Here is a 17,612-nt window from a genome sequence, read left to right on the forward strand (position 1 = left end):
TATGACTTCCCAATGTTTTGTAGGTAGTTATACCTATTGGCATCACAAACCCCACAGAGCATGCCCTGCTCTGCAAATTCACTGATGAAGAAAAAGATTTGGAGATGATGTTGTTCACCCGGGTCCCCATCAGTGACTGACAGAGCCAGGCTTTACATACAGAGCAAGTCTGGTATTTCTATTAAGAGCCCCCCCCCAACAAAACAAACTAGGTTCAAGGACATAGGGTGGATGCCCAACCTGCCTTTGGGCTAGGATTTTATCACAGGTGACTACTAAAAGATCAAGCCCGAGGAATCTTGAGAGCTTGGGATGTTTCACATATATTTAGCACTGCGTAGTCAAACTGGCAGCAAGACTTCCATTTTAAATCTTAAAACGAACTGGTTCAAGTATGGCCAGTTATTCATGTCATTTGCTTCCCAGGGGAAGCATTCAACCAGAAAGCCTGACCTAGCGTATACAGGGTGGGGACCAGCACAACTTGCTGAGGCATTTACCCTCAGCTGCTGAGAGGTAAGCAGCATCTACTGTTCACGTGAGCAGTTCGCACTGCAGACAGCGATGACAATATGCTCCAAGCAGGGATTCCTGGGAGATTCCTTTAGTCTCTCCAGGCTCCTGAATACCCCGCTGTCATCAGCATCCTGAAAATAGCATATTTCAAAAAACAGGAGTTCCTTGTCTCAAACGTTTTCACAAATCATTTATTCGACACCTAGTTTTAGACACTTCACTATTCCTTATGTCATGTAATTTTCAAGACCACACATAAAAGGCAGAGTGAAGTTCCAAATCCTGGTCATTTTAACTGCAAGTATCAAGTCTCAAAGCCGGCACATAATTCAGGTTGTGGTGGCACCATGCCAGGAATTACTCTCAATCACAATGTATAAACATCATTCAGAAGCATCAATATCCCTCCAAGATTGTGGCAGCGGACCCACAGACTTTACAGTTCTCTCTGTTCATTAGTTACTACTGACTAGGAGGCAGGAGACCAGGCCACTCTGCAGGGCACGGCCCATCTAGCCGGTTTAAGGCGCACTGGGGGTGTGGCCCAAGTGGACAGCAATCTGACTCTTACCTGCTTCTGCTCCGTGTGCTGCCTGTACAGTCCCCGCTATGTGACCCCTACTTCTCTCTACACTTGCAGATGCACCTTCTCCAAGAGGCTTCCTGGAACTGCTCTTCGCTAACACTGCAGCCTACGGCCCTACTCCGGACCCCTGATGCAAGCATATTGTTACTTGTCTCCCTGTTACAATGTGAGCTCTAGGAAGCAGAACAATTTGTTGTGTGTACGGACTCTAAGCACCTTTGCTTAAAGTTTAGAATTACCTTAATTACCTTAAGACTGTGCAGCCTTTCAGCACAAGTTGTTGGATAATGGTCACTGTTATTCACATGACTACTAAACTTAAAAAAATCAATTAGCATAGATTATTCCAGGTAAGGCAAATTAAATATTTGGTCATGTTAACGTTTTTCAGTTGACATTTCTCCTGGGATATACCACCAACTGAGTATATTCTGAAATGTACAGCATGAACCACAACTTTTATTAGAAAAGTTATACATAACATAGCATCAACTATTTTCAAGAACAATATTAAACCCAATAAGCGACAAAAACCAGACTAACAAAATGTGTAACAAGAAACTAATGACCTTTCTATAATCAAGCATTCAATTATCTACAATGTCTTTTTACAAAGGGGATATCCATGGTTTACAGGCACGTCGTATTGAAAATAAAACTGCAAGAGCAATTTTATACAATTACCATTCTCAAGAAACTGAATCATTAAAATAGTAATTACGAGTTCACAAATTTAAAATATTTCACATAATTTAAAAGTACTGGTTATACATGGAAGTCTTAGTTTTAAAATTGATTTCCCCCCCATAAAAGTGCCAACACTTAAGCTAGAACTTTCAACATAATTTTTCCCTACAAGTGAAGACGTATTTTGATATTCATATAGTCACATAATTTCTGGTGCTATCTGGTCTGTTAATAATAAAGCCTTTATCTCGATGTTTTTCTCCATTTAAATTATAGGAAACTGATACAGGATTACAGTTGCGAAGCGATTTAAAATAATTTTCAAACACAGGAGTGTGCAGAATTGGAAAGAGATCAGTACTAACATTTATAATAAATATCAGAGAAGCCGTTAGTTTTTACAGCACTGTTTGCTTAAAGCAAAGTCAATCTGGTGTCGTTTCTCACCAGCCTGACCCTCAGCAGACTTTCTATTTTCATGATCGCATTACTCAAGCAAACATACCCAAACAACTTTTAAAAGTCATCGGCAGCCCCTGGAGTCACGCCACAGGAGATGTCTCCCATCAATCACCCTGAGCTGCACTAATGTCCAAGCTCCTAAGACTCACGGAATGATTTCACAACAGAATAGTCCAAGAGGATCAGTTACAACACAAGTCACAGATTCCTGCTCATTATGGAATACTTTAAACATGATCAAGAAGACATCATGATGCTTCATGTGCTATCCCTGGGTACAAGTGACCAACTGCTGGTTCCACCGACGGGAAGACATTGTCTCTTCCCATCAGGGGACTCAAACCACAGCTCTAAAAGTGTCAGGCAATTTCCCAGGCAGGTTTTCCTTTCAACACAGTAATGGAAAACTAACATAAAAATGGGGACTTCTGACTGTTACTCACATGCACCAATATTGCACACATCTGTTCTGGCTGATTAAGTCTTCTGGGTTCTTGGGGTACTGTTCTCTCCAGGAATACAATCCCAGCCCAAATAAGCAGTTTCCCTTTAAAGATGGTGGACAAATTAGAAACACTGGGGGGAAAATGAAGAAAGAAAAGGCAAAGATTTTGTACAAACAAAAATCTAAAAACTTCCTTATAGGGTTTTGGTGCCCTACACACGGGGGCAATTTGCGTGTACTAGTGAGTTAACACTAGAACTAATGCCTCTAGCTCCTCAGATAATATGGAACCTTGGTCCAGGTGTTGCGATGATGTCACTGTACGGCTCTTCCTGGGTGAGCTCGATGGCTTGCTGCTTTTTCAGAACTAAAAAGCTGTAGAACTTGGCTGCAGCCTGCTTTCTGTTTGTGTTTCGACACAGCTCAAGCAAACTGATAGACTCAGCTCCAGTTTTAGCAAGAGCTCGCTGAAATAAAGCAAAGCAGACGAGACAAGTCAAGTAACGCACACAATGACGTAGCAACGGATGATGCAGCTTTTGTACTGGAAAAACTAAACTACATTCGGTTGGGACTGGGACTGGACATTTGTATCGAGTTATTCTCAATGTTATTCAATAAGTAAAGGGCCATAACATACTATGGCATATCTAAAGGCAAAATAAAAGTTCAAGAAGCAAGCCAAGTTGCTTCAATATAGATGTGTGATAGCAAAAGCAAGCACTTAGTGGATTTATCGTGAAAACAAAACCAAAATCAAATCAGCCCCACTTCAACCCCCAAACCCTACTGCAGGGAATCGGGAATTTCGGTTGCTAAGGCAGAGGGTTACTGACACCTGCCCGGCACTCTCTGCCTGACCGAGCACATGAACTTGCTCAATGGACATGGAAGGCACAAATGCACACTCACAGGAATCCTCTCTCTATCCCAGCATCCCAGATTGGCTTTTCAGGATAAGCATGGCCAAGTACCCTAGATGCTTCCTAGGTTTACTCCTGGCTCTACAATTCATGCATGCAATTAAAATCCTTCAGAACAATGCAGGCCTGAAAACACTCCCACAAAGCTGTGACTCGGGGCTGTGACTTGGCTCTGGGAAAGGACTTGTTGGGCACTGTGATGGCATACCTGAAGACCATGGAGCATCTGCTGGGTCCTTTTGTTCCACCGCCTTTCTTCCTGATCCTGGTCACCCCCTGAAGCATCTTCATCCTGAGGAAACGACCAAGAGTTGAAAACAGCATTCTGCTGAAGCGAGAGCAGCACTGCCGTGTCTGGAAAGCTCGATTAAGTCTGACTCATCTACACAAACTGCCAGCTTGCTGCTTCGAATCATTTGAAATTTGTCTTCCTGATCACAAAGGAAAAGTACTTGCAAGCAAACACTGGAAGATTACGTCTCCGTACTGATCTATATGGATGTGGTCCACACAGCACAGGCCATAGTTAAGAGCCATGTGCCAGGACCCAAATCACAGTAAGGACACTGTTTCGTTCAATTACATATAGCTGTAAGTATAACAAAGCAAAACAGATGATTTAGTAACCTACACCACAAAGTAGTAATTGGACGATGCCAATCTAGACACTGGAAAAATTAATTAATGCTGCATGTGAGCTCTGTAGTTTAATTTTCTAGGTTGTCACCACCAACTAGTGTGCATAATATCTCAGTGATTCAGACTGTTCACACATTAAAAGAGGCGCACTATTCATTATGAATATATATTCCACACCAGCTGTGTAAGTGGCTCTCTGACGCTAAGTTGGTATGGGCCATAACTCCCACCCAGGATCAGCAGCTCCACTGAGAACAGGAATCCTACTTTAATAAACCTGAGACAACGGGCCAATCTAACAGAGTCGGGAAACCACATTTTAGCTTTAAAATAATGTAATGTTGTATCTACTACAGTCACTGACATGAAGATAAACTTCAAACGTGAATGGCTATTAGTAAAACTATATTCAATATATAAACAATGGTCTTGAGAAGAAAATTGAACAATTTCAATTAGTTATCTGGAAAACATTTTAAAGGCAAAGGTTTAAACAGATACATCAAACAAAGAGCTAATTAAGTTATACTACTGCAGCGATCCAGAAATAAGCAAGGTAAAAACTAGACAAGACTTTAACATACAGCAGGGAAAAAAGAGAAGTCATGTGTAAGACATCTCCATTCTGTAAAAAGTTACAGTCCTCCAAGTTTCCCCTCACACGAGCCAGGCCTGCCTCTGGTCTAATTAAAACAAAACCCAAACTCAGGCAAATGGAGTATGTTTGGCCACTTGAATTCTGGGCCACAGGTGGAATGTTTGACCAGAGGCTGGCTTCAATAGTAGCAAGAATTGAATATTGATCATAAGATAATAAAAAGTGCCTTTAATCCCAGCACTCGGGAGGCAGAGACAGGTGGATCTCTGTGATTTCGAGAACCAGCCTGGTCTACAGTTCCAGGACAACCTCCAAAGTCACACAGAGAAACCCTGTCTGGAAAAACCATTTAAAAAGATGACAAAAAGCAAGGGTAAGCAATGCGGGTCTGTAAGGGCAGCCCCGTCTTTCTTCTGAGGAAACTTAGGAGTCCTTACAGCACAGCACAAAATGGGATGATGGACTGGTGACTCGTGGACAAGAATTCAGTTCAATTTTGCTTCTATCTGAACACTTCTCATGGCTCCGATGGCCAATGTCAGCGGGCGTGGCTCATGCCTGTGGAGTCAATGAGTGGGATTTCCTCACTGCAGAGCTTTGGGTTCCTCACCTCCTCCTCTTCCTCCTCCTCCTTCTCCTTCTCTTTCTCCTTCTCCTTCTCTGGCAGGAGCTCCAGCTCTGGGATCAGCTGACAGATATTTGGAGGCTCTTCTGGGGGAAGCTCTACTGGTGGGATTTCCATCTGCTCCACCTGCTGAGGCTTAAACAACGAAGGTCCAGGGTTAAGGGTAGCTTCTTCAAACGTGGCTCGATCGGGTTGCCTACTTAGAGCTATGGCGGTAAGCTGCTATTCTCATTCTGAGATTAACATGGATATTTGAGAGCAGTCAAGCCCTGTCCATGGCCTGTCCCGATGTCTGTGCTCGTGCAGAATAGGGCTCTTACTGATAAGTCCTTCCACCACAGGACAGAGGAAGTTCTCAAGGCTGGGAAGCAGTTGTCCAGTCAGTGGTTTTGTCCAATGTTACTTTGGTAACATTGCTTTCTCCCTCAAATGAATTTATCCCAGACGTAAAACTGGGAGGTCCTAAATGAAGCAGTCACTTATTTACTTCACTGCTTTTCATTTATTTGAGAATATACCAATTATTTAAAAACCTGCCCAGTACTGGAGAGAGGTAGGGATTTTTCAAATGACCCAGCAGAGGTTTAGAGCCCGCTACGGCCATACTGACCAAGGTTACTCGTTTTGAACCACTGTGAAGTAAGACTATTCACAAAGCACCGAAAAGTCTCTCCTGAGTTCATTAACACCTTTCCCACATAGGATAAAAAAGACTTGTTCCTAAATTCCCTGGCTAGTCTTCTGCAAGCATTGCCTGCCATTCTCTGCCTAAACCAACACTACTAAACCAGACTCCTTAAATGCCACTTGTAACTACCCGCACGACCATGTCCTACCGTTTCCTTTACTTACAGGGATCACGGGCTCTGGGTCAATTTGTCCAGCTTTCCGCTTAACTCCCTGAGGGGGTGGTGGGGGCATGGCTGCCTCATCGATGTTTGTTCTGCTGGCCTCCATCACTGACTCCTGGAGGCGGCTTGGCTCCTCCAAAATGGGCTCATCTGCAATTGTCACAAGGAAAGAATTTAGTTTTCAACAATATTTTGAGACAATGTGTTTTTATTAAAGTGAGTACATTCAGCACAGACTCAGTTACTTTCCCTAAAGAAGAAAGGCAGTAAGAAGCAGCACTAGATTTCTCAGTTTATGACAATGCAAGGATAATGGGTGGGGAGAAGTCTTCACCCCCCAGTCCTGTGCAGGCACCGCTTTAATATGGACCCCGCTGGCCCCAAAGCCCCACAGCTGTCTGAAGATGAGGAGACGCGTGCACCCCCATGCCCGCCCCCAAAGCATGCACAGTGAACTCGCAGGCAGTGGGAACCCTCTCAGCAGAACTGACCGATGATATCCCGCTGCTGCTGCTGCTGCTGCTGCTCCTCTCGAGGAACCTCTGGGTTCTCAAACTCCTTGAGGAACTCATCCAAGTTGTCCGCTTCCCCTCCTTTCCTCCTTTTCCTAAGGTCTTCTGGTACAAGTGGTGTGAGACAGCGCGTGAAGAGCTAGCACAAACAGCAAGACAGCAGCTGTAACGCCACACCGACAGCAGGACCGGTAGCCAGCACGCGCACACCTCAGAGGCTCGCGCACACCCTCACACACCATTCCATCTTAAAACTACTTGAAATGCAAGGGTTCAAATTATCATTGCAGTCACATCACAAAGTTGAAAACATCTATCAAGCTTCATGGTTTTAAATTAGTACCTGCAGTGACATTCATTTATAAATTTTACACTTTACCTGTCTCAAAACTGAAGGTTTACAACCTTAACTATGTGAAATTCTACATCACCACACAACATATTCCTACTTATTAACAAGCAAGTAAAATGTGATTATTTCACAAAAGAACAAAATCACATTGTAAACGATGGACAGCAATGCAATGACTATTCACAAAAGCAGTTTCTCAAATTTTAAATTCTTCCTAGAAAAAAAAATGAATGAAAGACTAAATTTTTAAAGATTTTTATTAGCCTAAATTCACTATAAGAAAATGGGTTTATTATAGTATTTTAATACATGTACATAAACTAGTCTTTCTACCTGTAAGTCTCTGCCTTCTTTTTTGTTGTCTGTGAGCGGAGCGTGGTGAGTTTCATTAGGAGTCACATGTGAGCACAGCTGTGGGCCAGTTACAAACACGGGCATCCACTAGCTGCTGTGCCACTCAACAAGTGTCTCCTCCCAAAGAGCAAACACTTTTACAGGCCTTCTTCATGGCTCGAAGACAGGGTTTCCGATAAAAAGCAGCCCTTCAGAACCTCGCTGCTCTGGAGTACTGCAGAGGAAAATAAACCGCTTCTCTTCTCTACATTTCAGCTTACCAGAGTTGTGGCCTGACGGCACCATTCAAGCACCATGCGCACAAAACTCGTTTTGCAGTAGTTTGGAACGCTAGTTGAGATGAAAACTGCGCGCGCACGCACACTATAAAATTAAAGCATGCCAATCTGAACCACAGTGCACATTAAGACAGCACAGCTTGGTGCAGATTGAGGAGGATGCACTGTTACTAATTAAGAACGGCATTCTGTACCTGGAAGAACCGCCCCATGCACACTTGGTGGGAGGCTGACTCAGCGCCCTGGGATTTAAGGGAGGAAAGCAGTACCTCCCGTCTGAGAAGCTTGTGGTCAGAATGGTAAAGTAAAGGCCTAGAAGTCATGCTCCAGAAGTCACGCACACACACGACAACCAGGCAAGCGAAGCGCACTACCTTCAGCAGCCGGTTGTTCCAGAGCGGCTGAGCTGGCAAGGAGAACAGCTTCTCCACTCCCCCTGTCTCCTTCCACATCATCAGCTTCTTGGTGGGCGGGGCCAGGTCCAAAGTTGTCACGATATCTGAATAATCACTAAGCTGGGCTCTAATGGTCTTACTATCCAATTCTTTGACACTGTCAACAATCAGCTTTCTCTTCCTCTTGGCTTTTGTTTCTTTGACTAGAACAAAAGAACACAAGGTCATTTTCCTGAGCGGCCCCACACCCTGGCCCGAACATTAGCTTCTGCCTTTCTAGACACAGATCCCAGGAGCAAGTCCTCATGAAGGCTGTGTAACTTAATTGATGGTTTTTAAGTGTTATTTGCCACACAGACGTTCAATAGAAAATTGCCAAATGAATAATTAGATTTTTGCCATAAAACAGGTGAAATAACCCAACAGTCAATTCTGTAAATACCACATTACACACCACACCTGTCAGATGCGAAGTCATAAGTCCTGACATTTTTTTCTTTTGAAACAGAGCGTATTTATTTTTTAAGTAGTTTTTGCTTTCTAAGAACACAGCGTCACCATTTTCCCCTCGTCCTCCCCATGTGTCCCACCCTCTTTTCATTCATGACCTCTTATGCATGAACACACAGCTATAACCTGTTCGGTCCACATGTCTCTCTCTCTCTGTCTCTCTCTCTCTCTCTCACACACACACACACACACACACACACACACACACACACACACACACACACACACACACACACCACCAAGTTCTGACTTCTTCATAGCCCGTGTTTCATGATAAAGCATTCAAAGTTAAGATTCCTCTCCACAGAAAACCCAATCATCACATTCTTACTAAAAATACATTTTTTCTTTTGGTTTGTTTTCTTGAGACAGCATTTCTTTGTATTGTTTTGGAGGCTGTCCTGGAACTCGCTCTGTAGACCAGGCTGGCCTCGAACTCACAGAGATCCGCCTGCCTCTGCCTCCCGAGTGCTGGGATTAAAGGCGTGCGCCACCAACGCCCGGCTAAAAGACATTTTTAAATAAAGGTGTTTTGGTCTTTTTGGTGTGTTTGTATGAGGGCACACGGGCACATCAGAGGACAACGGAGAGTACTGGTTCTCTATCACCACCACGCGGGTCATGGGGATTCACTAAACTCAGGTCCTCACTATGCACTGAGCCATCTCACTGACCCCAAGATGATTGATGCTCTTATGTGAGGCCCAAAGAGAAAACACACAACAGGAAAGCTGCTCTATAATTCTACACCTTGCAGCTCACAGATCAGGTAATCTTCCTTCCACAGACATCCAATCAAACTGGACAGAGTGAAGACAGCGGCAGACGCACGTGCAGGCAACAGCAGAGAAAGAAAGACCTACACACTGGAGTCTAAGGACCCGCTCACCAGTTATATCAATGGGCTCCAGTGCAAAAGCTTCCTCCTCATTTGGGACAAGTGTTGTCTGGTCAGTCATAGTTGGCATCGGCTCAACAGGATCCACTGAATCGGGGCTCTCAGGCCCACCCACTGTAAGTAAAAGCGACACGGTCATAACAGACTCAGGTGTAACATGCATACGCTACAAATGGAAAAGGAAATCCTGCTTAGGAAGTGTAACAAAACCCCATGGGCTTTAAGAAAACTAACTTAATATTTTCCAAGCAGCCCATGCAGAGCTCCACTGCAATGTACAAAAGAGGGGAATAGCAGATTAAACACTGAAAACATGAGAACTAGCCATCAACCCTAACCAAAGCAGTCAAAGGTATTCACAATGTACTGAGAGGTAGGTCTGCGTTGTTATGTTTTGTGACGTATCTGTTGTTGCTATGCCATCTATATCACCCCCCCCCCAGGAGCCTGAAACATAAAATGCTCACTTGACACATTGTCATCTTCGTCCATATCATCATGTGTAGGCTGCTCTGGCAACATGACCCCTGTCTCAGACAAGGCAGGGGGGTCGTCAAAGATGCCACCATCATTATTACTTATAAGTTTGTCATCTGCAATAGAAAATGTAACAGTTAAAATCAGAAAAAGAAATGCTAAAACCACAATAACTAATCAAGGGACAAAAAAAAAATTAGGTTTAAGGGGATTAAATTTAAACCCGTATTCAATTTGCATCTGTTTCTCTCTAGGTAGTTTAAAAAGGCATAAAACACTTATTATCTGAAAAAACTTCTGTCCATCACTTTTATTTCTAGTTCATATATCCACAAACTACCAAACAACACAACAGCTTGAACAACTAGCAAAATTCAGAACTCTGACAAAAGCATGTACACAAAGCTAAGCATTTTGACTAGCTTTCTAGAAAGCTTTGAGACACCCGATCCCAATTCCCCCATTTGTATCTGGAGTTGGTGTCTATTCTGAAACAGAACTCAAGAAGGACCTCACACCCACCTAAGATGCCGCCATCGTTGCCTTCTCCGAAGTTGTCGTCTTTGTACTGGTCCTCATACTCTAGGTGGTTGATCTTCTCGTTCAGATTGCTGGTGCTCTGCTCAGGCTCTAAGAGCAGGTTGGAGGCACTGGTGCTCACTAACATGTCATCGTCCTCAAAGGCACTGCCTTCTCTCATTATCTCACGGTCATCCATCCCGAAGTCACCTGCACACAGCAGACGGCGTGAGTTGTGCAAAGTCAGGCATGTCACTTTTGCAAAAGCCGATGACTAATCAGCTATGATGCTACACTGCTCACTCAAGTCTTTAGTGGCAGACACTAAAACACCTGGGTTAAACTTTTATCTCTGGGGAATGTCTAACACAATTTAGGCCATCAAAACGTCTAATAACGTACACTGAACTTGCTGTTAGAATTCACAGACTTTGATAGAAAGCGCTGCTATCCAGAAAAGAATGTGAATTACAGCCAATCTGACCCCTTAAGTTTCTGAGTAACGTACACAGTAATGCAATGAACTGTGCCCAAACGACTAGTTCAAGAATGAGCATTACCATAGATAGCACTTGGACTTTCCACACTTCAAGCACAGGTGCTCTTACTGCACGGCGGGGGCAGAAGCAGAGAGAACCGCAACTCTGGTACATCACTGGACACAATGCCTTACACACAGTACCAAAGCAAGTTGTTGATGGAGACAGACACATTAAGTGTTTCTGTCCACACAAATACTTTTAGTCTACCATCCTTTGTAATTCCTGGCAATGTAACAACATAATTAAAATCTAACTAGTGATTAGCAATTTGCTTGTACCGAAATCATTTTCCTGTAGGATACTGATGTTCCCAACTTCTTCTCTCATGGTTATCTCTTCCACTCTGCTCTGGTTCAGGCTGAACTGCTGGGCGACATCGATGTCACTTTAAAAATAAAGTTCAAATACACATTATCAAATTTTACAAAGTACTCCAATTTTCTCTATATACCCTATCAACTTTGAGAAGCCTAGTGCTACAGTCAACAAACCTCGATATAACCTTAATATGATTTAAAAGTTAATTTGAATTTAAAAATTTGAAGTCATTAATGATAGGTTAGCAAAACATATTAGAATCATTACCTAAAGCAATATGGTATTTATTGTAGAGCAAAAATTTAGGAAGGCCGAATTACATTTGTATCACTTCTGAAACGTACAGGGTATATACGAACTAGCTTCCATATGCTTCTGACTCTTATTTATTTACTAACAAATTACATCCCCTGTATAATTTAAAGGTACATCATGTTAACCATCGGTGAGAACCCTATCTGCAAACGCAGAAACCAATGATCAATACCACAACAAAAATACCAACCCAACCAATCATTGGCATTTCTAAGGCAAGTCATTACCGATACTAAAAACATTTCTGGCTTTACAAATAATAGATCACCTGCTACTAACAAAATGGGGAGTGAACTTGAAAAGCTGACATCAGGTAGTAAAAAGGCTAAAGTAACTGGGGTTCATATGCTAACCTCTAGGGGAGGGGAGGAAAGCTGGCAGCTAGTGCCCAGCCGTAATTAACACAGGATGAAAGCTGGGTAAAAAACTCATTAGGCGTCACAGATCTTTTCAAAAGGCTAGAAAATTTGTCGTGAAATGAATGGAGCATTTAGTGTAGAGGGTTGGTGTCAGAACACAGTCCAAGGAGTCCTGAGAAACTGCTAAGACCTCAAGTTTTTTCAAAATATGAACTTGCTCTTAGAATGTGTCTTCATGCTCCTCCCAGGTGTAGCCACGAGGAGCGAGTCTCTATGCAAAAGAATGTTTGTCACCCGTGGTTTGTCCTTGTGACTGTACACACTACTCTCCTCTCCCCTCGGAGTGTAAACTGTCTGATGCTCTAAATACAGTTGGCTGTTGCCTGAGACTTTAGTCCACCTCATTTTTCGGCCCCACTTCTCCTAAGCCTTCAACTAGAAGGATAAACAGGCTGCTGTCAGGTGTGCTACCCAAAGACCTGGTAAAGTACAGTCACATCTGCTATCCTGCACAATAGCTAGACTTTAATGACTGGCAAGAAAACACACAACTGCTCTCCGCAAAAAGTCACCTCCATGTAACCTTTTCCTCTTAAATGTACTTTAAATAATGATATCTCATATTCTTCACAGGGTGCTGCAACCCATCACATATATCTATTTTAAAAATTACAGCTTCCAGTACAGCTTGCTAAGATCACCAACCAGTATGTATCTGTAATATATCTCTCTGAAAAAGTAATCTCGAAACAAGTTCCACGCTTACTGACAGCATTACGTAAAGGACACACCCAGGCAAGTCTTCAGGGTATGCAAGCTTTGCCTGAGTCCATTAGGACTCTCAAACTGTGTTAGATGTCGACATGCACATGACTTTCCCAGACATCTTATAATTAAGGTCAACACAACACTCTTAACGAAGTACCAAACATGAAGGCAACAAATACAACCGGAAGTCGGTTACGCACTGACAATCTAAAAGATGAGGGTTAGGAAAGGAAGAGAGCCAGAAGGGAGGAGATCCAGAGAGACGTACTCTAAGTCTGGCAGTGGCTGATCAAAATCATGAAATTCTTCAGGTAGCGTAATGGCGTTATAAGCTGCTTCCCGATTTTCCTCAGGCAGATCGACAACACCTGGAAAAGAGACGTCAAGATTGAAGGCCTAGCTAAGCACAGATTGCATGTGAGCCACGGGTAACAAACATGACAACGACTTCGGCAGGCTACATCCCAGAAAAGCTGGCAGCGCGAGCAAAGGCTCACTTGTTCTGCTGCTGTCTCACTGTCTCGAGTCCCACCTCGTGCTCTACAAGACAGGCCAAGCACTGGTAATGCATTAGGCTAAGGGCATGCCAACAAACACACAGTTAGCTTCCTACCTTTCCCACGACATTCACCAGGGGCAATAGGAATGGTTGCAAAGGAGTAAATAAACACACATTCTTTAATCTGATCATGCTCTCCTCGTGTGCAGTGTGGAAGCCAGAGGGCTAGCTGGTCAGGGGACTTCAACTGCTCACCACCTTTCTTGGGGAAGGTCTCTCATCAACCCCGAAGCTCAACAATTAGGCTGGACAAGTCTCAGGGACCCTGCTCTTCCCCAGCCCTGGAATTCCAGATGCCACTAAACCCCACTTTTCCCCCTATAGTGTGGGTACTAAACTCATTCCCTTCATGTTTAAATGGTAAGAAAACTAACAACTAAGTAATCTCCCTAGCTCAGTTGTTGGTTATTTTAGGAAAACAAGTAACACAATTTGCCATGCTCAAAATATTCCATGATAAAAATACTTAAAAATGCCAAGCCAGGTGGTGGCGGTGCACGCCTTTAATCCAAGCACTCTAAAACAGAGGCAAGCAAATCTCTGTCAAGTTTGAGGCCAGCCTGGTCTATGAATGGAGTTCCAGGACAACCAGGGCCACACAAAGAAACCCTGTCTCAAAATACCAAAGGAAAATACAATAAAATGACAAGCATTGAGAAAACAAAAACAAAAACCACTACTTATTTAGCATGCTACTTACAATAAGCACACTTTATTAGGCCAAAATAAAGTACTACGTAGTTTACTATCACGTGTTAAAATAGAAGAATTAGAATACAGCCTCAATACAAGTTACTGTATAAAGCACCCCATATACATTCAAATATTATTAGTATTGAGACAGGATCTCTCCCTTGACACACAGCTCTCAGATTCGGCAAGACGAGCTGGTCAGAGAGTCCCAAGGATGACCCCATCTCCTCCCTCCCCAGGATAGGGTTGGACTCAGGTGTCATCCCGCCCAGCTTTCCCCACAGGCCATGGGAACTGACCACAGGTTCTCCACGTGTGCCAACTCAGTTACCCCAGCCCGCATTCAGATCATTTTTAAAAGAGTAACAGTTCCTCAGTGTCAACATCACAGACTATGAATTCAGAAGAACATTCCAGGTATTATAATCTCACCCCAAACAAAACAGCAGCAACAACAACACAACAAACAACAGTAAATGTAATGTCTCAGGATTAAAAGTTGCTTGATTTTAAAAGTACATTAAAACTTTTCAGGGGGGAAAAAAGAACGAACACACCAAACCCCGAGAGTGGCATTTCCTCCTCCATCTTTTAAAATTCATCACATATCTACTACTTTTCCATGTCAGCTCTGGTGACTCAGCTGTTGTGTGTAAGATGCTGAAATTATAGCAAATACTTAGTCCAAGAGTGGACACACTTGAGCTTGCCTTTGAAGGCTTCCTTATGCTGCTATGAAAATAAAGCACACCTACCTAAAATACACGCTTAGCAATTTCCATCCAAGTAGCAGGTTAGAAAAGAAAGAAATCACAATACCTGGCCGGAAAGCCATCTTTATCTTGATAAAGGCTTCGTTACAGTCTGCGAGGAGGTATTTGGCTTTCCTGTGATAGATTCGGACAACTCCCAGGAGGAGGTGTCCTGATGTCCGTAGTGCCATCTTCACCTGAGTAAGACAGTAAATACATGTCCTTCAACATCTGTAAGTGTGCTTTAGTGTATAGGGACTTCCGTCTTTTCTTACACCCGGAGGAGTTAAAGCCGGTTACTAAACATTTGCACCTTACCATGTGCTGCTCTGACCTAGCCAATACTCTCTTAATACAGACCGAACAGTAGTGATTTGTGAATTCACTTAGACATAAAGGCAGCCATGAAGCAGGAAGCAAACCTTCTCATGGACTTTACCAAGGAGAATGTGCCTAGCCATGAAGTGATTACTATTTCATCTGTCTGCTAAAACTTGCTATTGACCAGGCATGGGCATGCTTGCACACTTCAGTCAGTAGAAATAAGGGTGGCATTTGCCGGCAAATTTCTGAGAAAGACTTTGGAAACAACAGAACGTCTTTGTCCTTTTCCCTTCCTGCCGTGTGAAGACAGGGACAGGACAGGAGTCAATGAGCAGAGTGCTGAGGCTCTGGGATGTCTCTGAGCTCCAGCCAATCAGATCTGTCCTAGAACGTCCCCTTAACACCTTTCCTTGTTAAGCGGTGGTTCATTCCTTTCTATTACTACATCAGAAGCCACAATAATGACCCAAACAGATAACACACTATTAATGAGCTCAACGAAGTACTCAAAACTCTCCTGGCTACAAGAAGAAACAGTAATTTAAAGAATAAAAGTAACAACTCAAGAGTTCTCCAGATGGTTTTCCCAAAATCATATCATAAACTTAAGCTTCCCAAGTTCTAGGGCAAAAACTTTTTTTTGCCAAAACATATGCCTAAAATTAAATTATATTTTAAGTTATATGTTTACAATGAATTTTTCTAGGACCCCATTTGCAATCTAGTCTCTGTATTTATGGTTATTTTATGTGATTGAAAGCAAAAACAACAAATTTCCTAGCATAAATTGTTAGACACATCAAATTATAACAAATCTCATTAAATCTAGGACACAAAAAGTAATTTCTAATAATATCCCACCCCTAATTAATGGGAAAAAAGATCTATCTACATGTATGTGGTCCAATGGATTTTCAAATTACAGATGGTACCGCAGCCTAAGAAAGACATCACAACTTCCAAAATGTATAACTTCCTAGTATAAAGGGCTTCCCCCCGAATATGTTTTTATTTAAATTAGAAACACGGATGCTTCACATGTCAATCCCAGCTCCCTCTCCCACGTCCCTCTCCCAGACCTCTCCAGCCCCCCACCCGATTCCCACATCATTCCCCAGGGAGTGTGAAGCTCTCCTTGGGGGGATCTCCAGAGTCTGTTATTTCATCCAGGGCAGGACCTAGGTCCTTCCCCATGTGTCCAGGTGGAGAGAGCATCCCTCCATGTGGAATGGGCTCCCAAAGTCCATTCGTACGCCACGGTGAACACTGATCTACTACCCAAGGCCCCAGAGATTTCTGAGGCCTCCTCACTGACACTACATTCATGGAGTCTGGATCAGTCCTGTTGGCCTCTCACCCATCAGTCTGGGGTTCAAGAGTCCCTTGTCCAGTCAGCTGTCTTTGTGGGTTTCACCAGCATGGTCTTGACCCATAAAAGGCTTTCTTTTTGAACTAGTTTGGTTATAGTGGGTAAAACAAGGCAAGACATGCTTTCAAGCAATGTAAATATAAGTATGAAGACCACAGACTGTGTTCAAGAGAAGGCACCTGGTCTGGTCCCTTTAGTGGAGGAGTCGGGGAATTCTTGTAGCGTGCAGTCCGCTACAGCCATAAGTCTGACACAGTCTCAGTGAGCACACAATTTGCTCACACAAAATGCTCATCAAGGCAAACCAAGTTTCAGGTCAGTTCACCATGTCAAAATAGCTTTACGCCATATTCCAATATAGGCAAAGAAAAAACCCCACCTAGAAGTGACTTAAATATTTTAGTAACCTGTGCTGCCCCACAGTAATCTTTTTCATGCTTTTGTCAAACTGACTCCATTCTGTCAGCACACTCATCTGTTCCAGTCGCACCCTTTCTGTAGTGTACAGAGTACTCTACATATACTTACTACAAAAAGCAGCCACTAAAACCAAGTACTCTCACTGTTTATGGATGCCAACAAAAAGAATGCAACCTGTCCAGTTTCTATTTATCTCAATGAGCACTTAAAAAAACAAAACAAAACACCTACTACGTTCCCACATAACTGGATCAGCTGTGCAAACTAGGGCACTAGGAAGCCCACTGTTACAATACTAAAGGTTTATCAATTAGCCCATCAATTATCTTCCTAAACTTTAAGGACAATTTAAGATATGATCAGAGAGGTTTACCAAGAAATGATTACTACTATGATTGGCTACCTTACAAAAGGAGAAATAAAGCCCTCAGTCTTAGCACCTACAGAACCCAATGTCTTGCTATACCTTCCAGGCTTGTGTGCATAAGCAGACTCTGGACACGTACACTCTCATATGTAAGCACGCTTGTGTGCGCACTGCATTCTGTCATTAAAAGGACTGCATC

At 43.0% G+C, this 17,612-nt stretch overlaps 1 protein-coding gene across 1 annotated transcript in view; it reads right to left on the reverse strand.

The window, feature by feature from the left end:
• Positions 1–686: 686 nt before the first annotated feature.
• Positions 687–17,612, reverse strand: part of Rad21 (RAD21 cohesin complex component) — a 31,522-nt gene continuing 14,596 nt past the window's right edge. Inside the window, exons 3-14 of the mRNA XM_040730644.1 lie at positions 15,001–15,130; positions 13,198–13,297; positions 11,448–11,554; positions 10,631–10,837; positions 10,099–10,224; positions 9,623–9,745; positions 8,203–8,426; positions 6,824–6,983; positions 6,334–6,482; positions 5,467–5,616; positions 3,828–3,911; positions 687–3,163 (exon numbers count right to left, since the gene is read on the reverse strand). Of these exons, the coding sequence (XP_040586578.1) occupies positions 2,972–3,163; positions 3,828–3,911; positions 5,467–5,616; positions 6,334–6,482; positions 6,824–6,983; positions 8,203–8,426; positions 9,623–9,745; positions 10,099–10,224; positions 10,631–10,837; positions 11,448–11,554; positions 13,198–13,297; positions 15,001–15,130 (1,752 nt within the window). The 3' untranslated portion in view covers positions 687–2,971. The remainder of the gene's footprint in view (positions 3,164–3,827; positions 3,912–5,466; positions 5,617–6,333; positions 6,483–6,823; positions 6,984–8,202; positions 8,427–9,622; positions 9,746–10,098; positions 10,225–10,630; positions 10,838–11,447; positions 11,555–13,197; positions 13,298–15,000; positions 15,131–17,612) is intronic.

The sequence above is a fragment of the Mesocricetus auratus genome, unplaced genomic scaffold (genome assembly GCF_017639785.1).
Source record: "Mesocricetus auratus isolate SY011 unplaced genomic scaffold, BCM_Maur_2.0 Super-Scaffold_100023, whole genome shotgun sequence".
Taxonomy (NCBI): Eukaryota; Metazoa; Chordata; class Mammalia; order Rodentia; family Cricetidae; genus Mesocricetus; species Mesocricetus auratus.